The sequence below is a fragment of the Aquarana catesbeiana genome, linkage group LG12, assembly GCF_042186555.1.
Source record: "Aquarana catesbeiana isolate 2022-GZ linkage group LG12, ASM4218655v1, whole genome shotgun sequence".
In the NCBI taxonomy this organism is placed as follows: Eukaryota; Metazoa; Chordata; class Amphibia; order Anura; family Ranidae; genus Aquarana; species Aquarana catesbeiana.
Window position 1 is genome coordinate 65,268,179 of NC_133335.1, and position 24,195 is coordinate 65,292,373.

A 24,195-nucleotide genomic window follows, 5' to 3' on the forward strand; every position below is an offset into this window, starting at 1 on the left:
TTTTTGAGTCTTGCCTGCTTAATATATAAATTGCATTTCCTATTTCCAGAGGACACGCCATCTCTGCCCCCTGCAGAAGAAACTAGTGAGAGCCAGCAGAATGGAGAGGAGGGGACGTCCACTCCAGAGGACAAGGAAAGCGGACAGGAGGCTGTGGACAGTACACTGGATGAAGGAACTAGTGACAGTAATACCGGATCTGAAACTAACAGTGGAACCGTGGAAGAGCCAACAGCCGATCCGACCACAGAGGAGGGAGAGCGGAAGGAATGAACATCCATCTACAGTTTTCCACGTGACCCAAACCTTGGTTAGACAGAAATCCAAGTCATTCCTAAACATTAGTGACCTAAAAAAGTGAATGCTACAAGAAAGATTGGATAATACCTGCCAGTCTTTTCACTGGTTTTATGGGTTCCATTGGTTTAGTGACAATAGAACTGGGTAGAGCTGTTATATGTTGGGGTTTTTTGTTTTTTTTTGTAACATCCTAATTGGCATAGCTGCAAATGTACATGGGAGGATCACCAACGATTGTTCCACTTGATCTGAATAACCTTATTGGACCCATCCAAACCCAGTGCTACAGCAGCACACCTGACAGATCAGTAAATATTTCTACACTGTAATTAAAACTAGATTTTTGGTCGTAGGGATATATGCAATTCTCTAAATGAGAGTTTATTGAACTGCAGCCATCCTTCTTTTGCAGGTACTTGTAGACCCCCCTTTTTTTGTGTGTGTGTCTGCTCCCTTTGTTTTAGGGATCAAACTGACAGCAGTGGGAGGTTTTGCCTGGTAGTCCGGAGCTGAACTGTACACATAAACATGCCAGTACCAAATCTATTTTGAAGTCTCATTCGCTTCTCAGTATAGGTCATTTTAACTCATCGGACATTGCTTAAGTAAGAGAATGTGTCATGAGGGAAAATGTAATCTGCCACTTTGAAAATGCAAGATTTTTTTGACCATCTTGGAATTCAGTACTTCCTGAACCACTGGGCTGTGAGAAGTATCCAGCAAGCAGCGACAGGGTGAAGTCAGTATTGCTTCTGTGCATACTTGCTCCAGGTCAGTCAAAGTGCTAAAGCCAAGACAGCCAATAACATAGCATTTCCAAAGCAATGGTAGCCAACATATCTGTGTCATGACAGGTGTCCTTTAAAGTCCCCTCTATCCAATTCTGCTGCAGTTTTGTAGCTGAATGTCCTCCACACAATTCTTAATGCTGTTTTTGCGATGACCGTGTACGAGGTTGTATTTTTTTTATTTTTTAATACCTGAAGATTGAATAAAGATCGAATCGTCTTTCTTGTGTTTGATTTTCATTTTGTAAACTGATGCTACGACTTGTAAAATAAAACAGACTCTGCCGCTGTAAGTTACTGGTTCATCAGTCACAAACAATCGGAGATATGGCCTTACCACAGCTTAGAGAATAATTCCAGGTATGGATATTTCATACATAGTTATATTGGTGCAGTTTGGACCAGTCTATGTATATACCATACATGGCCAATCCTGCTGGAAATCACTGAAGTAAATATCGCTACTCCAGTGATCTCTACTTGCTTTGGGGTCTCATGTTGAGCAGTTGTCCTGCCAAATTGTTAACAGAGGAGGTCAGATCCTCGCCACAGGCACCACTCGGAAATGCTTTACATTTTGTGAGTGAATGCAAATTGAACAAGATGGAGAGCCTGACATCACCACCATACCTCTTTCAATCAGAGATCGCTTCGCATTTATTCAGAAAATGCAAAGCATTAAGTGGTCAAGCTCCTGTATTCAACATGCAGCAGGGCAGCCGCTCAGTGTACGGCCCCCACAAGCAAGTTGGGACCTCTGGAAAAATGGTGTGAACTTCAGTGTTTTCCAGCTTCCAGGGGCATCGGACAGGTATGGTATATACATAGTTACATTGATCCAAGCTGGGCCAATGTAACTATGTATAGAATATCCATACCTGGAATTCCTAAAAAGAAAAAGGGGGAAAAAGGCACTGCTCTGTAGATTGCTGGGGGGATTAGCAATGCAAGAGCCTATATATTGCAACCTGGGACACACTAATCCCAGTTGCAATGCTCTGCAGGCCTGAACGCACACATTTTTATCATTATATCGATAGCACATTTTTTTAAAGGCGGACTATGCCTTAAGACAAAGGTGCTCAACTTTTTGAAGAGAAAGGGCCATTTAAGTGATTTGGTCACAGGCCACAATGAACTATAGGGTTTTACCACCACCCAAACCTTGAATGTAAACAAGCCCCCTATTGGGCTTCTTTCACACCAATGCTCTGCAGGTGTACCTGCATTGTGGGCTCTCCTATGGGTTACCTGCACTGGGCCAAAGACTTTTTTTTACATCTTATGAGTGTGGTACACTTTCTGAAAGCGCACCAAAACTCCCACATTTAGGAGATTTTGTGTGCGATTTCAGAAAGTGCACTAAACCTGCAGTGTATAATAGAAGTCTATGGCTTAGTGCAGCTGACCCGCAGGAAAACTGCAGGGGCATTGCGCGGCACCTGCGGATGAGTGTGAAAGCAACCTAATAACCCTTTTTTATAAGTGCTAATATGCCCATTGCAAAAGCGAAGTGTATGTGAGGTTTAATACACTGACCTTCTATCTTCTGGCATCGCTCTCCAGACTGCTAGAAAGGTCCCAGGTGACGTGCACTTTGTGTCACTCCACTTGGGACTGGAGGTGGCAATACAGAGGAAGCATCAGCTTTTTTTTTTTTTTTAATTTATTTAAATATTCTTGACATTTTTTCCCAATTATAAAACATTCATAAAAGACATTTCACCAAAGTATTTTCCAAGGGTAATATTTTCTCCTTGCATATCATACCACCTACATTTACTCCCTCCCGGTCCCCCGCACCCCCCTTCTTATATCAGCCTATACACCCTCATTTCATCCTTCCTATTCATCTCTCTTATCTACAACTGTTCCATTGTACACTTTAACCCTTCTCTACCCTCTCACCTTATCTTCCCGTGCCCACCCAGTGTTCACTCACACTCAATTACTACCCATATCGTCCTGAGTGTTATCTATTGTACCCTAAATTTCTCGTCTATTATTCTTGTCCAGCTTTAAAGTCTCAATATGAATACTATTTCCCTACGCATAAAAAATAAAAATAAATAAATCTCGGGTTGTTTTATTATACTGCTTGTGTCTTAAACTGGGCGCCCAGGGCATGTCTGATCTGTAAATATCTGTACAATGAGTGGTTTGATGCCATACTCTCTCCTCAGATCTATTATACAGGATTTATATAGCGTCAACAGTTTGCGCAGCGCTTTACAACATGAGGGCAGATAGTACACTTACAATACAAATCAATACAGGAGGGATCAGAGGGCCCTGCTCGTTAGAGCTTACAATCTACAAATGATTTTAAAGTGCTGCCCTCGTATAAGTGGGCCAAGCGGCTTATACCCTGTTTGTCCCATTCTTTAATCTTTCCCATGGCCAACAGCTCTTGCAAGTTCTTATACCAAAGGGGGGAGTATTCTGTTAGACCCCTATAACCCATTAATGTCTTCTCTGATTTCCACACTTTTATAACCATCCTTCATGTTGGACTCCTGAAGGGAAAAGAGTCTGCCTCTAACGCCTCCAACACTGTATTGTGCGGGGCTCCTAATAGCATCATTCTACCCCCTGCGCTCCCTCCCCCCCGGAATACTACACCCTCCCCACGTGCTGCAACTGTGCCACCAGGAAGTAACTCTGGGGGTGTGGCACAGCTAAGCCCCCCTCATTTGTTGCTAACTGCAACGTATGCAGACGAATCCTGGCCTGACCCCTTTTCCAGATTAATTCCCTAAAAAGTGTCTCAATTATTTTTAAACCATTTTTTGTATATCCACACTGGGGAATTATGCAGTAAGTACAGCAATTGTGGCATCCATATCATTTTGCTCAGATTGCATTGCCCCGCCACTGACAAAGGAAGCCGGCACCAAATGTAGATTTTACGCTTAAATTTGGTCAGGAGTGGAATTATATTGCTGATGTATTGATTGGGGTCTCTCATCAGACATATATCTATTTGTTTAATTGTCTCCACTACTTCTAATTGAGGAATTTCGGGCCGTATAGGGTTTCTAAGCGGGTCCACGGGCAGAAGCGCTGACTTCTCCCAGTTTATAGCTAGGCTCAAAAACCGTCCGAACTCCTAGACTATATTCATTGCAGTCATTAGGGACTGCTCGGTATCCCCCCCCCCCACCCCAAAAAAAAGCAGATCATCTGCATACAGTGCAATCCTTTGCTCCCCAGTCTTCCTTTGGAATCCCTGCATACATGAGGACGATCGCTATTGCCAATGGTTCCAGCGCAAGGGCGATAAAAGGACACCCCTGTCTCGTCCCCCTCAAGTTGGATCCCTCCCAAGTATTCGTTGTTAATTCTAACTTTGGCACTTGGGGCATTGTAAAGCATTTTTATTTATCCAATAAAGGAAGGTCCAAACCTGAATTCCTTTAAGACCCGCCAGAGATAGCCTGGAGTGGGGCTATCAAAGGCCTTGACTGCATCAAGGAACAAAATAGCCCTCAATGCCACATTCTCTGTTGGGGTCTGCAGGTTCAAGTATACCCTTCTAATATTCATGCTAGTGGATCTATTGGGAATAAACCCAGATTGATCTGAATATATAAGTTTTTGAATACTTTTATTCTGCCTAGTTGCCAACACCTTTGTCAATATTTTAACATCGGAGCATAACAGGGATATCGGCCTATACGAAGATGTATCCAACAAGTCTTTTCCCTCCTTATGCAGCACTATTATAGTAGCCTCCATCATTGAAGAAGGCAATTTCCCCTCTACCACTGCCCAATTCAACACCTTAAGTAACTCCGGGAGCAGCACCTCCATAATGTTTATAAGTCACCAGTGGCTGACCCGGGAGACTTTTGATTGACCATCCCGGCTACTGCCTGTTGTACTTCCTCCAGGGTTATAGGCAGTGTTAATTTTGGCAGCAAATTTCGATTTAGTCTTAGGACTAAAATGGCATTTTAGTCTTCTGCAATTGTTTTAGTCGTCTAAATCTCCAGTACATTTTAGTCGTCTAAAATCTAATGGGTGTAATTCAATTCTAATGCATTAGTTAACAATTCTCTATAATTTGCAAACTCATACTGCTGGAGTGAAAAATCTAATATGTTATTTATTATTACATTGAGGTATGAACATGCACTACAGACCAGTGTTAATTTTGAAGTCAAATTTCAATTTAGTTTTAGTCTTAGTCTTTTGACTAAAATGGCATTTTAATTTTAGTCTTTTGACTAAAATGCCATTTTAATTTTAGTAATTTTAGTTGTTTTAGTTGTATTTTAGTCGACTAAAATAATATCAATTTAGTCCACGAAATTAACGCTGGTTATAAGGGCCTCCAAATTGTCTCTGTCCGAAAGAGCCGGTATCTTTATTCCCTGAAAAATATTTCCATTTCTCCCCATCTACCCACTGCGATTTATACAGATTTTTATAATCTCTAAATGTGTCTATAATCTGAGACACAGGAGAAGAGATCTCTCCCTTTAAAGTCCTAATCGCAGGGGATAGTTCAGGGAGAGGAATAAGGAGTTTTAACTAGAAGAGCCAGTATACGACCCACACTTTCCCCTTCTCCAAAGGAGCATTGCTTCTGGAAAAGTCGCTTGTTCTCCACTTTCTCCATCACTGCCGTTTTATAGTCAAGCTGTTTATTTAGCCATAAGTCTGTTTCTCTGGGGTTGGATCCTAGACGTACTTTTTTTGTGCCTTTACCGCCTCCTTCCTAGTGTACCCCCACTCTCTGGATTTCCTCTTAATCTTTACCACCTTCTGGATCAGAATACCCTGGAGAAAAGCCTTCAAGGTATCCCACATCACCCCCGCTGGTGCTGTACCTACATTAAACTCCACAAACGCTTTTAATTTTGATAATACCTCATCTAGTCTCCCCATAAGTTCCATCCAAAATGGGCTTATTTTGATGGGCATCCCACTTCATTATGAGGCTTATAGTGGCAATAGACACTTTGATTTTAAGATCCATTAGATGTGCAATTTGATAAAAATGACCAAATCTGCAAACAATCGAATAACCATAAGTTCCCTTCTGGTCATTTTGAACTCCATTTAGAACAAATTTGAATAAACGGAGCTGATCAGCAAGGTCAAAATTTTATCGATCATTTCGCATCGACCTGCAAAAAACTACTTTGGTCACGAATACGATCGTATTTCAATCAATCATATTATAAGATTACATAATGCATAATGTTTTTGGCTGGGGCATTTTTTGGCTGAAAAAAAACGCCCCAAAACTAGTGGGTTCTGAGAGGCATTTTTCAGCTGTAAAAATGCTCTAGCATCGATCAACGCCGATAAACGCTCAAAAACACGTCACACCAGCGTTTAACGTTTTTGAGCCATTGAAAAAAAAAAAAAAAAACGCTATTTCAAAAACATGGAAATACTCACTGCAAAGCTACTGGCATTTTTATAACGTTATTATAACGTGTGAGGCATGAGGGCTCACATTTTGGGTCTGTTCACATCATGAGAATTGTCCTTAGGGAATTATTCACACAAATTTAGTGTTTGGGTTTACAGATATTAAAAAAAAAAAAAAAAAAAAAAAAAAACTTCCCCACTTCCAGACCGGCAGTTAGCAAATGACAGTTGGAATTTGAATTTGTTTTCTGGCTAACTGACATCGCTAACACAGATATTTTTATCCATGTCTAAACAGACTTGAATATTACACTCACACAGCTGAAAATGAAGACCCCTATCCTCGTGTTAAATCTTTATTCATTACACTCATTATAGAAGAAATGAGACAAAAAGAAGGTTTGCTGATTGCATTTAATCTGATCAAATAAAATCTAGCATCTCTGGTTTTTATAGGCTGATTCATGTCTTTCAATGCTTATAAATTAATTCCAATACAATATGTAGCAATTTTCATTCAGTAATTTTCCCAGACCAAACTAATTCATCTGCTAGAGCAGTTTACAGGGGTGTATTTTTCCTGTGTTTTCCATTGCAAAGCCTGGCTGAGGTTTCCATGGCAACCATGGCACACTGTGACATCATAATAACAGCTCCAGCTGAGGAGGTAAACAGCCTGCAGCCTCACTGCTCCTGTCAGAAGTCACTGACCTCAGTACAGTGCAGACCGTTAGATGCAGTCTAGTATGGAATTCACAAAGCTTGTTAGTATTTTGATGTTTTTCATCTGTTGGCAGATCACAACAGTGAATGCTTATGTTCTTTCAGAAAAGGAACAAACAAATGAAAAGCTTTTATGCCCGTCTATTCCGATTTATGAAAGTGTGGCTTATGCTACCGATATGACCATAGAACTGCCCTGTAAGTGCAGGCCAGACACAAAGACACATGTTTACTGGTTCTATAAAAAATCAGTGAACAGTATAAAAACTCAGATGCTGACACCAGATGGAACACGGAAGTCTCTTCATGTGGAGTCGAAGATCGTCACCAAAATGTACAACGTCATCATACACAAGGCCCGCATAAAAGACTCGGGAATTTACATATGTGGAAACGGCGATGGTGCGTTCTTCTGGGGGTACGACCTTGATGTGCAGGATACCTCAAATGCTTATGTGGCATTTCAGGAGCACCACCAAGACCCACAGCCAGACCTCAAAACAGAGCACCTGACAGCCTTCACCGCTTTCTGGAACTGGGAAAAGTGTGACCGCTGTGATGTCCCCGGGGAACAAAGAAAGATAGGCTTTTGCTATGTCAGTAGTGCCCATCTTGAACCAAGGCACATGCTCTCACAGAGCAGCGTTGTTCCCTGCGGCTCACATGGGATTCCCGACAACCTGCGAAAGGAACTTTCCGATCGAAGACCAGAAATATTCATCAGGAGTTGTCTGACCCCCTGCCACACAAGGGTTCCAGGGTTAAAAGGTACCACCCAATACTGGCTACACAAACTAAGCAAGATCAAGAATTATATCCCATTCCTCTCCAAGGCTCCGACTGAAAAACATACACACACCGTGGGGAGCAGCCTTACTCTTGCCTGCCCAGGTGCCAAACCAGGAGATGCTGTTGCCTGGGATAAAAGCAACAAACAATTATACAAATCAGACTATCTGATTGGCCAAAAGGAGGCGACACGTATCTTTATAGATCACGGCAATAATCTGAACTTCCGCTACGTCCGGTACAGCGACCAAGCAACATATTACTGTTGGCTGCAAGGGAAGCTTAAAGCTGGTATCAAGCTGACCCTTCAAGCGGACCCAACAGAAAAGCGAAAGTTCACTGATTCTGACTCCATCCTCGCATTGAGAATGATCGGTCTCAGTTTTGCCATTTTTTTCCTTATTTTTGTGATAATCCATTGCTTAAAATGCAGCGCCTATAATTGTAAGTATTCGCCATCGCCATGCATAGCAGACATGGTCTAAGGAGTCGTTCATGGGTCACTAGAAGTGGGGGGGGGAGAGGTGAGGGGGGAGAGAGGGAGAGAAAGAAAGAAGAGAGAGGTGGGGGTGGGAGAGAGATAGGGGAGAGAGAGGTGGGGGGGAGAAAAAGAGGGGGGAGAGAGGGGGAGAAGGGTGGGGGGGAGAAAAAGAGAGGGGGAGAAGGGTGGGGGGGTGAGAGAGGGGGGGGAAGGGTGGTGGGGAGGGGGAGAGAGGGGGAGAAGGGTGGGGGGGAGAAGGGTGGGGGAAGGAGAGAGAGGGGGAGAAGGGTGGGGGGGGAGAGACTGAGATTCTCTCAAGGTCACTACAAATCAAGGCGTGGCAGGCTCTAATTCTGCAGCGCACAGCACAAGGAGATATCCAGCAAAGCCATCACTAAAAATGCACACAAAAGAAAAAAACTAGCAGGTGCGCTGATCAACAATTTGGTATAGCCGTCCAGCTGGTTATTGGTGATAATTAGACAAGTCAAAGGGTGCTGCTGCTCCCTATGGATCCTCTGGGTGGCAGGAACACATCTAGACAAAACACAAAGAAGAGAGCGCAAAGCCGCCCTAGTGTAACTCAGCTTTAATATGGTAAAACACTACAATGGTCAAACTCCCATTGTGTGAAGATAGATGAAGCATAAGGATCCACTGTGTCCACACTTCTATAACCACCTCAAGACCACCTAGCTGGCGATCTTGGCAGCACATCCGAGGCTATCCACCACCATGCTCATCGTGCAGATCCTAATGCGCATGCTTCCGGTCCAGCCGGCGCTGCTCTTCGAGGACATACAAAACCCACAACAAGCAAGATACAGGGGGGAAGAGAGTGAGGACATTACACAGTTGCCATGCCAACGCGTTTCTGAGGCATGGCCTCCTTCCTCAGGTCATTTAAAGCTATCATTAAAGCCTGTCCAACGAGAACCCGAGATAGTGGCTGGAGCTGCTATGCTCGTCCCTGTCGCTGAACGATCGGGTTCAGGTAAGAAAAGGGGGGGTGGGGGGGGGGCTGCAGCACAGAAGGTCTTTCACCTTAATGCATAGAATGCATTAAGGTGAAAAACTGTGAGGGTTTACAACCCCTTTAATTAAAGGTTAGCGTCCAGCTGACAGAGTCAATTGAAAAACATAAACAATAAGGATGCTACGCCTTTTTAAATAAAGCATACTATGCCGCTGTAAGTTACTGGTTCATCAGACACAAACAATCGGAGATATGGCCTTACACAGCTTAGAGAATAATTCCAGGGAGCATAAAGTGTGCAAAAATGCTCTACAGGGTTCGGTGAGGAAGCAGTATACACTTTGATGGGCATCCCACTTCATTATGAGGCTTATAGTGGCAATAGACACTTTGATTTTAAGATCCATTTGATGTGTTATTTGATAAAAATGACCAAATCTGCAAACAGCCGAATAACCATAAGTTCCCTTCTGGTCATTTTGAACTCCATTTAGAACAAATTTGAATAAACGGAGTTGATCAGCCAGGTCAAAATTTTATCGATCGTTTTGCATCGACCTGCAAAAAAATACTTTGGTCACGAATACGATCGTATTTCAATCAATCATATTATAAGATTACATAATGCAGAAATAGGATCGATAATCTAAAATCAAAAGTTATGATCATATCTTAACCATAATCGAAAATCCCCATTGCTGTGTGTTGCATATCAATCAAATGGGTTAACTATAAATTGATTATTCCTATTGGAAGAGATTGATTGGAAAATAAATTGTTCGTTTATCGAAACAGATATAACCACCATTATACTGATATAACTGTCAATCAACCGGCAGGGAACCTTGACTGTAGCAGATGGAATGAAAGCAGCCTATTAACAAGGGTCTCAGAGAGCAGAAACTAGATATTTATTTAAAAATAAATAAAATGAAATTTGAAAATTATTAAATTAAAAAAACAGGCATCTATTTAGGAAGCCTTGCACAGTTAGGCCTCATGCACAATGGATGCTTTTGGATGTTTTTACAGCTGCTGTTTTTGGCTTCAGACATTTTTTTTCTACAGTCAATAAACTCTCCAGCATGTTATCCTGTGTGTCCATACACACATAGGCTGTTATCAACTGTTTTTGGCTGGGGCGTTTTTTGGCTGAAAAAAAACCCCAAAACGAGTGGGTTCCGAGAGGCGTCTTTCAGCTGTAAAAATGCTCTAGCATCGATCAACGCCGATAAACGCTCAAAAACGCGTCACACCAGCGTTTTACGTTTTTGAGCCATTGAAAAAACAAAAAAAAACACTATTGCAAAAACATGGAAAGACTCACTGCAAAGCTACTGGCATTTTTATAAGGTTACTAGAAAATGCATTTCTTGGAGAAAATGAGTGGGAATGCTAAATAGCTGAATTGCTAAAGCTTACTGGATGAATAGCTGGAATCCGTAAGAAAAAGTTAAAGAAGTGAGAATAGTTGGAAAAGTAGGAATGGTTTTAAAATAAACATGAATTTCATTCAAAAAGTTTAACAACACCACTAATGTATGAAAGATGTGGAATATTTAAAGGTTTTTTTGAAAAGCTTTTTGATCATTAATCCCCACACCTAATGAGTGAGAGACATAGTGATGACAAAGCTATGACAAAGTGCTCGTGCGCGAAACGCGTCGTCAAGGCAACCCCAGGACAGTGGCCCCAGCCAGAGCCTTGTCACAGTGAGCATTGATTCACCCATCCATCCACTATCCCTGTGAAGCTTCCACATTGGCTAGCAGCGGTTTCTCCAGCAACATCATCCCCAACATCCCCTCCTGGTCAGATGATTTCTGATCAGTCTCCCTGTTTGCTCCATCTTTTTCATCGATTCTCATCAATTTATTTTTATTGACTTTATGTTTTTCTGAGGAGCCCCAGGCCGTCTAGGCAGATGTGAGCTCCATCAGCCTGCCGGCACTTTTATTCTCCCCTGATTAGCATCTCAGGTCCAGCGTTGGTCTTTGGGCAGTGTCACCATGTCTTACTGAGGAGCTTTCACCCCTGTGGAGACACCATCTGGAGACTCAGCAGTTTGTTTTTCACCCACTGACATCCCGGCGGCTCCCCTGTGCTGACGTCATCATCCATTGCCACAGAGCTCCAGCCAGGCTGCTCTCCTCATGGTGGAGCTTCGGCTCAGTGCATGCCACAGTCATTCTACAGCTTACTGGAGCCGGCGAGCTTCCCTGCACGATGCTAGACTCCCCAAACCACTGGGTAGTTGTGAGTGTGCTCCTCTCCACGTCTTTCCGCTCCCATCATTCCACCCATTGCCTTCTGTTGTAAGTACTGTATTCCGCTTCCACCATTTCACCCATTGTTTTCTGTTGGGGATTTTTCTGGACGGATCTCCTGTGCTGGTCTCCTGTTGTTCGAAGGCTGACTGTCCGTTACTGCAAGTGCCTTTTACATGTTGAAACTTAGTGCTATACCATTTAACTTCTTAAGATTCTGTCATTGTGTTTTTTAATTTTGTGTTACTGTGGTGCTTTCTGCAACAGTTTTCTACATTTTGGTTTTATTATTCAGTAGTTATTACTGTCAGTTCATACTTATTATTGGTTTATTAAACTACCTCATTTTATTGATTTATGACTGTTGCAGTTTGCTTTTAATATATCCTGAGCGCTGGGCTTTATTTGTTTTTCTATATTGCCAAAACTGCCCCATCAAAATTGCTCCCATAAAAACTGCCCCATCACATTGTCCCCATCAAAACTGCCCCATCATATTGCCACCATCAAAACTGCCCCATCATATTGCCACCATCAAAACTGCCCCATCAAAATTGCCCCATCATATTGCCACCATCAAAACTGCCCCATCAAAACAGCCCCATCAAAACTGCCCCATCAAATTGCCACCATCAAAACTGCCCCATCAAATTGCCACCATCAAAACTGCCCCATCAAATTGCCACCATCAAAACTGCCCCATCATATTGCCACCCTCAAAACTGCCCCATCAGAATTGCCCCATTAAAACTGCCCCATCAAAATTTCCCCATTAAAACTGTCCCATCATATTGCCACCATCAAAACTGCCCCACTAGAATTGCCCCATCAAAACTGCCCCATCATATTCCTCTATTATAAATCAGTACATGGTGTGTCTGTTCCCTCCCCCAGGCTCTGTAATCAAACTGAGATGCTCCAGCCGCCTCCCCCACCGCCCATCACTGTGTATAAGAAGCTTTGGTAACCATGGCAACAAAAGCCTTTAAAATGAAATTTCCTGAAATGATCATTTAATATATATATATTTGCTCTACAGGGTTCGGTGAGGAAGCAGTATACACTTTGATGGGCATCCCACTTCATTATGAGGCTTATAGTGGCAATAGACACTTTGATTTTAAGATCCATTTGATGTGTTATTTGATAAAAATGACCAAATCTGCAAACAGCCGAATAACCATAAGTTCCCTTCTGGTCATTTTGAACTCCATTTAGAACAAATTTGAATAAACGGAGTTGATCAGCCAGGTCAAAATATTATCGATTGTTTTGCATAGACCTGCAAAAAAATACTTTGGTCACGAATACGATCATATTTCAATCAATCATATTATAAGATTACATAATGCAGAAATAGCATCGATAATGTAAAATCAAAAGTTATGATCATATCTTAACCATAATCAAAATCCCCATTCCTGTGTGTGGCATATCGATCGAATGGGTTAACTATAAATTGACTGAGTATTCCTATTGGAAGAGATTGATCGGAAAATAAATTGTTCCTTTATCGAAACAGATATAACCACCATTATACTGATATAACTGTCAATCACCCGGCAGGGAACCTTGACTGTAGCGGATGGAATGAAAGCAGCCTATTAACAAGGGTCTCAGAGAGCAGAAACTAGATACGGTATTTATTTAAAAATAAATAAAATGAAATTTGAATATTATTACATTAAAAAAACAGGCATTTATTTAGGAAGCCTTGCACAGTTAGGCCTCATGCACAATGGACGTTTTTGGATGTTTTTACAGCTGCTGTTTTTGGCTTCCAACATTTTTTTCTACAGTCAATAAACTCTCCAGCATGTTATCCTGTGTGTCCATACACACATAGGCTGTTAGCAACTGTTTTTGGCAGTGGCGCTTTTTGGCTGAAAAAATAGACCCAAAACCGGTTGGTTCCTGAGAGGCATTTTTCAGCTGTAAAAATGCTCTAGCATCGATCAACGCCGATAAACGCTCAAAAACACATCACACCAGCGTTTAACGTTTTTGAGCCATTGAAAAAAAAAAAAAAAACGCTATTTCAAAAACATGGAAAGACTCACTGCAAAGCTACTGGCATTTTTATAACGTTATTATAACGTGTGAGGCATGAAGGCTCACATTTTGGGTCTGTTCACATCATGAGAATTGTCCTTAGGAAATTATTCACACAAATTCAGGCCCCTTTCACACTGGAGCAGTTTTCAGGCGGTATTGTGCTAAAAATACCGCCTGAAAACCGCCCCTAAACAGCCCGAGGGCTTTCACACTGAAGCGGTGCGCAGGCAGGGCGGTGAAAAAAGTCCTGCAAACCGCTTTTTTGGAGCGGTGAAGGAGCGGTGTATTCACCGCTCCTTCACCGCTCCTGCCCATTGAAATCAATGGGACAGCGCGGCTATACCGCGGTAATACCGCGGCTATAGCCGCGCTGTACGAGCGGATTTAACCCTTTTTCGGCCGCCAGCGGGGGTTAAAACCGAACCGCTAGCGGCCGAATACCGCTGCAAGAACGACGATACAGCAGCGCTAAAAATAGCGCTGTTGTACCACCGACGCCCCCACCGCCCCAGTGTGAAAGGGGCCTTAGTGTTTGGGTTTACAGATATTCAAAAAAAAAAAAAAAAAACTTCCCCACTTCCAGACCGGCAGTTAGCAAATGACAGTTGGAATTTGAATTTGTTTTCTGGCTAACTGACATCGCTAACACAGATATTTTTATCCATGTCTAAACAGACTTGAATATTACACTCACACAGCTAAAAACAAAGACCCCTATCCTCGTGTTAAATCTTTATTCATTAAAATCATCATAGAAGAAATAAGACAAAAAGAGGGTTTGCTGATTGCATTTAATCTGATAAAATAAAATCTAACATCTCTGGTTACTATGGGCTGATTCATATCTTTCAATGCTTATAAATTAATTCCAATACAATATGTAGCAATTTTCATCCAGTAATTTTCCCAGACCAAACTAATTAATCTGCTAGAGCAGTTTACAGGGGTGTATTTTCCTGTGTTTTCCATTGCAAAGCCTGGCTGAGGTTTCCATGGCAACCACGGCACACTGTGACATCATAATAACAGCTCCAGCTGAGGAGGTAAACAGCCTGCAGCCTCACTGCTCCTGTCAGAAGTCACTGACCTCAGTACAGTGCAGACCGTTAGATGCAGTCTAGTATGGAATTCACAAAGCTTGTTAGTATTTTGATGTTTTTCATCTGTTGGCAGATCACAACAGTGAATGCTTATGTTCTTTCAGAAAAGGAACAAACAAATGAAAAGCTTTTATGCCCGTCTATTCCGATTTATGAAAGTGTGGCTTATGCTACCGATATGACCATAGAACTGCCCTGTAAGTGCAGGCCAGACACAAAGACACATGTTTACTGGTTCTATAAAAAATCAGTGAACAGTGTAAAAACTCAGATGCTGACACCAGATGGAACACAGAAGTCTCTTCATGTGGAGTCGAAGATCGTCACCAAAATGTACAACGTCATCATACACAAGGCCCGCGTAAAAGACTCGGGAATTTACATATGTGGAAACGGCGATGGTGCGTTCTTCTGGGGGTACGACCTTGATGTGCAGGATACCTCAAATGCTTATGTGGCATTTCAGGAGCACCACCAAGACCCACAGCCAGACCTCAAAACAGAGCACCTGACAGCCTTCACCGCTTTCTGGAACTGGGAAAAGTGTGACCGCTGTGATGTCCCCGGGGAACAAAGAAAGATAGGCTTTTGCTATGTCAGTAGTGCCCATCTTGAACCAAGGCACATGCTCTCACAGAGCAGCGTTGTTCCCTGCGGCTCACATGGGATTCCCGACAACCTGCGAAAGGAACTTTCCGATCGAAGACCAGAAATATTCATCAGGAGTTGTCTGACCCCCTGCCACACAAGGGTTCCAGGGTTAAAAGGTACCACCCAATACTGGCTACACAAACTAAGCAAGATCAAGAATTATATCCCATTCCTCTCCAAGGCTCCGACTGAAAAACATACACACACCGTGGGGAGCAGCCTTACTCTTGCCTGCCCAGGTGCCAAACCAGGAGATGCTGTTGCCTGGGATAAAAGCAACAAACAATTCTACAAATCAGACTATCTGATTGGCCAAAAGGAGGCGACACGTATCTTTATAGATCACGGCAATAATCTGAACTTCCGCTACGTCCGGTACAGCGACCAAGCAACATATTACTGTTGGCTGCAAGGGAAGCTTAAAGCTGGTATCAAGCTGACCCTTCAAGCGGACCCAACAGAAAAGCGAAAGTTCACTGATTCTGACTCCATCCTCGCATTGAGAATGATCGGTCTCAGTTTTGCCATTTTTTTCCTTATTTTTGTGATAATCCATTGCTTAAAATGCAGCGCCTATAATTGTAAGTATTCGCCATCGCCATGCATAGCAGACATGGTCTAAGGAGTCGTTCATGGGTCACTAGAAGTGGGGGGGGGGAGAGGTGAGGGGGGAGAGAGGGAGAGAAAGAGAGAAGAGAGAGGTGGGGGTGGGAGAGAGATAGGGGAGAGAGAGGTGGGGGGGAGAAAAAGAGGGGGGGAGAGAGGGGGAGAAGGGTGGGGGGGAGAAAAAGAGAGGGGGAGAAGGGTGGGGGGGAGAAAAAGAGAGGGGGAGAAGGGTGGGGGGGTGAGAGAGGGGGGGGGAAGGGTGGTGGGGAGGGGGAGAGAGGGGGAGAAGGGTGGGGGGGAGAAGGGTGGGGGAAGGAGAGAGAGGGGGAGAAGGGTGGGGGGGGGAGAGACTGAGATTCTCTCAAGGTCACTACAAATCAAGGCGTGGCAGGCTCTAATTCTGCAGCGCACAGCACAAGGAGATATCCAGCAAAGCCATCACTAAAAATGCACACAAAAGAAAAAAACTAGCAGGTGCGCTGATCAACAATTTGGTATAGCCGTCCAGCTGGTTATTGGTGATAATTAGACAAGTCAAAGGGTGCTGCTGCTCCCTATGGATCCTCTGGGTGGTAGGAACACATCTAGACAAAACACAAAGAAGAGAGCGCAAAGCCGCCCTAGTGTAACTCAGCTTTAATATGGTAAAACACTACAATGGTCAAACTCCCATTGTGTGAAGATAGATGAAGCATAAGGATTCCACTGTGTCCACACTTCTATAACCACCTCAAGACCACCTAGCTGGCGGATCTTGGCAGCACATCCGAGGCTATCCACCACCATGCTCATCGTGCAGATCCTAATGCGCATGCTTCCGGTCCAGCCGGCGCTGCTCTTCGAGGACATACAAACCCACACAAGCAAGATACAGGGGGGAAGAGAGTGAGGACATTACACAGTTGCCATGCCAACGCGTTTCTGAGGCATGGCCTCCTTCCTCAGGTCATTTAAAGCTATCATTAAAGCCTGTCCAACGAGAACCCGAGATAGTGGCTGGAGCTGCTATGCTCGTCCCTGTCGCTGGAACGATCGGGTTCAGGTAAGAAAAGGGGGGGGGGGCTGCAGCACAGAAGGTCTTTCACCTTAATGCATAGAATGCATTAAGGTGAAAAACTGTGAGGGTTTACAACCCCTTTAATTAAAGGTTAGCGTCCAGCTGACAGAGTCAATTGAAAAACATAAACAATAAGGATGCTACGCCTTTTTAAATAAAGCATACTATGCCGCTGTAAGTTACTGGTTCATCAGACACAAACAATCGGAGATATGGCCTTACCACAGCTTAGAGAATAATTCCAGGGAGCATAAAGTGTGCAAAAATGCTCTACAGGGTTCGGTGAGGAAGCAGTATACACTTTGATGGGCATCCCACTTCATTATGAGGCTTATAGTGGCAATAGACACTTTGATTTTAAGATCCATTTGATGTGTTATTTGATAAAAATGACCAAATCTGCAAACAGCCGAATAACCATAAGTTCCCTTCTGGTCATTTTGAACTCCATTTAGAACAAATTTGAATAAACGGAGTTGATCAGCCAGGTCAAAATTTTATCGATCGTTTTGCATCGACCTGCAAAAAAATACTTTGGTCACGAATACGATCGTATTTCAATCAATCATATTATAAGATTACATAATGCAGAAATAGGATCGATAATCTAAAATCAAAAGTTATGATCATATCTTAACCATAATCGAAAATCCCCATTGCTGTGTGTTGCATATCAATCAAATGGGTTAACTATAAATTGATTATTCCTATTGGAAGAGATTGATTGGAAAATAAATTGTTCGTTTATCGAAACAGATATAACCACCATTATACTGATATAACTGTCAATCAACCGGCAGGGAACCTTGACTGTAGCAGATGGAATGAAAGCAGCCTATTAACAAGGGTCTCAGAGAGCAGAAACTAGATATTTATTTAAAAATAAATAAAATGAAATTTGAAAATTATTAAATTAAAAAAACAGGCATTTATTTAGGAAGCCTTGCACAGTTAGGCCTCATGCACAATGGATGCTTTTGGATGTTTTTACAGCTGCTGTTTTTGGCTTCAGACATTTTTTTTCTACAGTCAATAAACTCTCCAGCATGTTATCCTGTGTGTCCATACACACATAGGCTGTTATCAACTGTTTTTGGCTGGGGCGTTTTTTGGCTGAAAAAAAACCCCAAAACGAGTGGGTTCCGAGAGGCGTCTTTCAGCTGTAAAAATGCTCTAGCATCGATCAACGCCGATAAACGCTCAAAAACGCGTCACACCAGCGTTTTACGTTTTTGAGCCATTGAAAAAACAAAAAAAAACACTATTGCAAAAACATGGAAAGACTCACTGCAAAGCTACTGGCATTTTTATAAGGTTACTAGAAAATGCATTTCTTGGAGAAAATGAGTGGGAATGCTAAATAGCTGAATTGCTAAAGCTTACTGGATGAATAGCTGGAATCCGTAAGAAAAAGTTAAAGAAGTGAGAATAGTTGGAAAAGTAGGAATGGTTTTAAAATAAACATGAATTTCATTCAAAAAGTTTAACAACACCACTAATGTATGAAAGATGTGGAATATTTAAAGGTTTTTTTGAAAAGCTTTTTGATCATTAATCCCCACACCTAATGAGTGAGAGACATAGTGATGACAAAGCTATGACAAAGTGCTCGTGCGCGAAACGCGTCGTCAAGGCAACCCCAGGACAGTGGCCCCAGCCAGAGCCTTGTCACAGTGAGCATTGATTCACCCATCCATCCACTATCCCTGTGAAGCTTCCACATTGGCTAGCAGCGGTTTCTCCAGCAACATCATCCCCAACATCCCCTCCTGGTCAGATGATTTCTGATCAGTCTCCCTGTTTGCTCCATCTTTTTCATCGATTCTCATCAATTTATTTTTATTGACTTTATGTTTTTCTGAGGAGCCCCAGGCCGTCTAGGCAGATGTGAGCTCCATCAGCCTGCCGGCACTTTTATTCTCCCCTGATTAGCATCTCAGGTCCAGCGTTGGTCTTTGGGCAGTGTCACCATGTCTTACTGAGGAGCTTTCACCCCTGTGGAGACACCATCTGGAGACTCAGCAGTTTGTTTTTCACCCACTGACATCCCGGCGACTCCCCTGTGCTGACGTCATCATCCATTGCCACAGAGCTCCAGCCAGGCTGCTCTCCTCATGGTGGAGCTTCGGCTCAGTGCATGCCACAGTCATTCTACAGCTTACTGGAGCCGGCGAGCTTCCCTGCACGATGCTAGACTCCCCAAACCACTGGGTAGTTGTGAGTGTGCTCCTCTCCACGTCTTTCCGCTCCCATCATTCCACCCATTGCCTTCTGTTGTAAGTACTGTATTCCGCTTCCACCATTTCACCCATTGTTTTCTGTTGGGGATTTTTCTGGACGGATCTCCTGTGCTGGTCTCCTGTTGTTCGAAGGCTGACTGTCCGTTACTGCAAGTGCCTTTTACATGTTGAAACTTAGTGCTATACCATTTAACTTCTTAAGATTCTGTCATTGTGTTTTTTAATTTTGTGTTACTGTGGTGCTTTCTGCAACAGTTTTCTACATTTTGGTTTTATTATTCAGTAGTTATTACTGTCAGTTCATACTTATTATTGGTTTATTAAACTACCTCATTTTATTGATTTATGACTGTTGCAGTTTGCTTTTAATATATCCTGAGCGCTGGGCTTTATTTGTTTTTCTATATTGCCAAAACTGCCCCATCAAAATTGCTCCCATAAAAACTGCCCCATCACATTGTCCCCATCAAAACTGCCCCATCATATTGCCACCATCAAAACTGCCCCATCATATTGCCACCATCAAAACTGCCCCATCAAAATTGCCCCATCATATTGCCACCATCAAAACTGCCCCATCAAAACAGCCCCATCAAAACTGCCCCATCAAATTGCCACCATCAAAACTGCCCCATCAAATTGCCACCATCAAAACTGCCCCATCAAATTGCCACCATCAAAACTGCCCCATCAAATTGCCACCATCAAAACTGCCCCATCATATTGCCACCCTCAAAACTGCCCCATCAGAATTGCCCCATTAAAACTGCCCCATCAAAATTTCCCCATTAAAACTGTCCCATCATATTGCCACCATCAAAACTGCCCCACTAGAATTGCCCCATCAAAACTGCCCCATCATATTCCTCTATTATAAATCAGTACATGGTGTGTCTGTTCCCTCCCCCAGGCTCTGTAATCAAACTGAGATGCTCCAGCCGCCTCCCCCACCGCCCATCACTGTGTATAAGAAGCTTTGGTAACCATGGCAACAAAAGCCTTTAAAATGAAATTTCCTGAAATGATCATTTAATATATATATATTTGCTCTACAGGGTTCGGTGAGGAAGCAGTATACACTTTGATGGGCATCCCACTTCATTATGAGGCTTATAGTGGCAATAGACACTTTGATTTTAAGATCCATTTGATGTGTTATTTGATAAAAATGACCAAATCTGCAAACAGCCGAATAACCATAAGTTCCCTTCTGGTCATTTTGAACTCCATTTAGAACAAATTTGAATAAACGGAGTTGATCAGCCAGGTCAAAATATTATCGATTGTTTTGCATAGACCTGCAAAAAAATACTTTGGTCACGAATACGATCATATTTCAATCAATCATATTATAAGATTACATAATGCAGAAATAGCATCGATAATGTAAAATCAAAAGTTATGATCATATCTTAACCATAATCAAAATCCCCATTCCTGTGTGTGGCATATCGATCGAATGGGTTAACTATAAATTGACTGAGTATTCCTATTGGAAGAGATTGATCGGAAAATAAATTGTTCCTTTATCGAAACAGATATAACCACCATTATACTGATATAACTGTCAATCACCCGGCAGGGAACCTTGACTGTAGCGGATGGAATGAAAGCAGCCTATTAACAAGGGTCTCAGAGAGCAGAAACTAGATACGGTATTTATTTAAAAATAAATAAAATGAAATTTGAATATTATTACATTAAAAAAACAGGCATTTATTTAGGAAGCCTTGCACAGTTAGGCCTCATGCACAATGGACGTTTTTGGATGTTTTTACAGCTGCTGTTTTTGGCTTCCAACATTTTTTTCTACAGTCAATAAACTCTCCAGCATGTTATCCTGTGTGTCCATACACACATAGGCTGTTAGCAACTGTTTTTGGCAGTGGCGCTTTTTGGCTGAAAAAAGAGACCCAAAACCGGTTGGTTCCTGAGAGGCATTTTTCAGCTGTAAAAATGCTCTAGCATCGATCAACGCCGATAAACGCTCAAAAACACATCACACCAGCGTTTAACGTTTTTGAGCCATTGAAAAAAAAAAAAAAAAACGCTATTTCAAAAACATGGAAAGACTCACTGCAAAGCTACTGGCATTTTTATAACGTTATTATAACGTGTGAGGCATGAAGGCTCACATTTTGGGTCTGTTCACATCATGAGAATTGTCCTTAGGAAATTATTCACACAAATTCAGGCCCCTTTCACACTGGAGCAGTTTTCAGGCGGTATTGCGCTAAAAATACCGCCTGAAAACCGCCCCTAAACAGCCCGAGGGCTTTCACACTGAAGCGGTGCGCAGGCAGGGCGGTGAAAAAAGTCCTGCAAACCGCTTTTTTGGAGCGGTGAAGGAGCGGTGTATTCACCGCTCCTTCACCGCTCCTGCCCATTGAAATCAATGGGACAGCGCGGCTATACCGCGGTAATACCGCGGCTATAGCCGCGCTGTACGAGCGGATTTAACCCTTTTTCGGCCGCCAGCGGGGGTTAAAACCGAACCGCTAGCGGCCGAATACCGCTGCAAGAACGACGATACAGCAGCGCTAAAAATAGCGCTGTTGTACCACCGACGCCCCCACCGCCCCAGTGTGAAAGGGGCCTTAGTGTTTGGGTTTACAGATATTCAAAAAAAAAAAAAAAAACTTCCCCACTTCCAGACCGGCAGTTAGCAAATGACAGTTGGAATTTGAATTTGTTTTCTGGCTAACTGACATCGCTAACAGATATTTTTATCCATGTCTAAACAGACTTGAATATTACACTCACACAGCTAAAAACAAAGACCCCTATCCTCGTGTTAAATCTTTATTCATTAAAATCATCATAGAAGAAATAAGACAAAAAGAGGGTTTGCTGATTGCATTTAATCTGATAAAATCAAATCTAACATCTCTGGTTACTATAGGCTGATTCATATCTTTCAATGCTTATAAATTAATTCCAATACAATATGTAGCAATTTTCATCCAGTAATTTTCCCAGACCAAACTAATTAATCTGCTAGAGCAGTTTACAGGGGTGTATTTTCCTGTGTTTTCCATTGCAAAGCCTGGCTGAGGTTTCCATGGCAACCACGGCACACTGTGACATCATAATAACAGCTCCAGCTGAGGAGGTAAACAGCCTGCAGCCTCACTGCTCCTGTCAGAAGTCACTGACCTCAGTACAGTGCAGACCGTTAGATGCAGTCTAGTATGGAATTCACAAAGCTTGTTAGTATTTTGATGTTTTTCATCTGTTGGCAGATCACAACAGTGAATGCTTATGTTCTTTCAGAAAAGGAACAAACAAATGAAAAGCTTTTATGCCCGTCTATTCCGATTTATGAAAGTGTGGCTTATGCTACCGATATGACCATAGAACTGCCCTGTAAGTGCAGGCCAGACACAAAGACACATGTTTACTGGTTCTATAAAAAATCAGTGAACAGTGTAAAAACTCAGATGCTGACACCAGATGGAACACAGAAGTCTCTTCATGTGGAGTCGAAGATCGTCACCAAAATGTACAACGTCATCATACACAAGGCCCGCGTAAAAGACTCGGGAATTTACATATGTGGAAACGGCGATGGTGCGTTCTTCTGGGGGTACGACCTTGATGTGCAGGATACCTCAAATGCTTATGTGGCATTTCAGGAGCACCACCAAGACCCACAGCCAGACCTCAAAACAGAGCACCTGACAGCCTTCACCGCTTTCTGGAACTGGGAAAAGTGTGACCGCTGTGATGTCCCCGGGGAACACAGAAAGATAGGCTTTTGCTATGTCAGTAGTGCCCATCTTGAACCAAGGCACATGCTCTCACAGAGCAGCGTTGTTCCCTGCGGCTCACATGGGATTCCCGACAACCTGCGAAAGGAACTTTCCGATCGAAGACCAGAAATATTCATCAGGAGTTGTCTGACCCCCTGCCACACAAGGGTTCCAGGGTTAAAAGGTACCACCCAATACTGGCTACACAAACTAAGCAAGATCAAGAATTATATCCCATTCCTCTCCAAGGCTCCGACTGAAAAACATACACACACCGTGGGGAGCAGCCTTACTCTTGCCTGCCCAGGTGCCAAACCAGGAGATGCTGTTGCCTGGGATAAAAGCAACAAACAATTCTACAAATCAGACTATCTGATTGGCCAAAAGGAGGCGACACGTATCTTTATAGATCACGGCAATAATCTGAACTTCCGTTACGTCCGGTACAGCGACCAAGCAACATATTACTGTTGGCTGCAAGGGAAGCTTAAAGCTGGTATCAAGCTGACCCTTCAAGCGGACCCAACAGAAAAGCGAAAGTTCACTGATTCTGACTCCATCCTCGCATTGAGAATGATCGGTCTCAGTTTTGCCATTTTTTTCCTTATTTTTGCGATAATCCATTGCTTAAAATGCAGCGCCTATAATTGTAGGTATTCGCCATCGCCATGCATAGCAGACATGGTCTAAGGAGTCGTTCATGGGTCACTAGAAGTAGGAGGGAGAGAGGTGGGGGTGGAGAGAGAGGGGGGGAGAGAGAGATAGGGGAGAGAGAGGTGGGGGGAGAAAGGGGGGGGAGAGAGAGGGGGGGAGAGAGGTGGGGAGAGAGAGAGGTGGGGGGAAGAAAGAGGGGGGAAGGGGGGAGAAAAAGAAAGGGGGGAGGGGGGAGAAAAAGAGAGGGGGGAGAAAAAGAGAGGGGGGGGAGAGAGAGAGGAGAGGGAGAGAGAGGGGGAGAAGGGTGGGAGGGAGAGAGAGGGAGGAGGGAGAGAGAGGGGGAGAAGGGTGGGGGGAGAAGGGTGGGGGGG

The 24,195-nt window shown here is 43.1% G+C and overlaps 4 protein-coding genes across 6 annotated transcripts in view; all 4 read left to right on the top strand.

Annotated features, from left to right (window-relative positions):
- The window catches only part of SMARCE1 (SWI/SNF related BAF chromatin remodeling complex subunit E1), a 38,896-nt gene extending 37,588 nt beyond the window's left edge, over positions 1-1,308 (top strand). For all 3 annotated transcript variants that reach the window (XM_073607965.1, XM_073607967.1, XM_073607968.1), the window contains one exon: positions 50-1,308. In XM_073607965.1, coding sequence (XP_073464066.1) covers positions 50-273 — 224 coding nt within the window. In that variant the 3' untranslated portion in view covers positions 274-1,308. The remainder of the gene's footprint in view (positions 1-49) is intronic.
- Positions 1,309-5,781: 4,473 nt separating this feature from the next.
- On the top strand, positions 5,782-8,470 carry LOC141113784 (Ig-like V-type domain-containing protein FAM187A). The gene has a single exon (XM_073607066.1). The coding sequence runs from the start codon at positions 7,208-7,210 to the stop codon at positions 8,468-8,470; it is 1,263 nt and encodes a 420-aa protein (XP_073463167.1). The 5' UTR covers positions 5,782-7,207.
- A 6,263-nt stretch (positions 8,471-14,733) lies between these two features.
- Positions 14,734-16,137, top strand: LOC141113785 (Ig-like V-type domain-containing protein FAM187A). Its single transcript, XM_073607067.1, has one exon. It carries the CDS (start codon positions 14,875-14,877, stop codon positions 16,135-16,137), a length of 1,263 nt encoding a protein of 420 aa, XP_073463168.1. The 5' UTR covers positions 14,734-14,874.
- Positions 16,138-22,514: 6,377 nt separating this feature from the next.
- On the top strand, positions 22,515-23,860 carry LOC141113786 (Ig-like V-type domain-containing protein FAM187A). The gene has a single exon (XM_073607068.1). It carries the CDS (start codon positions 22,598-22,600, stop codon positions 23,858-23,860), a length of 1,263 nt encoding a protein of 420 aa, XP_073463169.1. The 5' UTR covers positions 22,515-22,597.
- Positions 23,861-24,195: the final 335 nt, after the last annotated feature.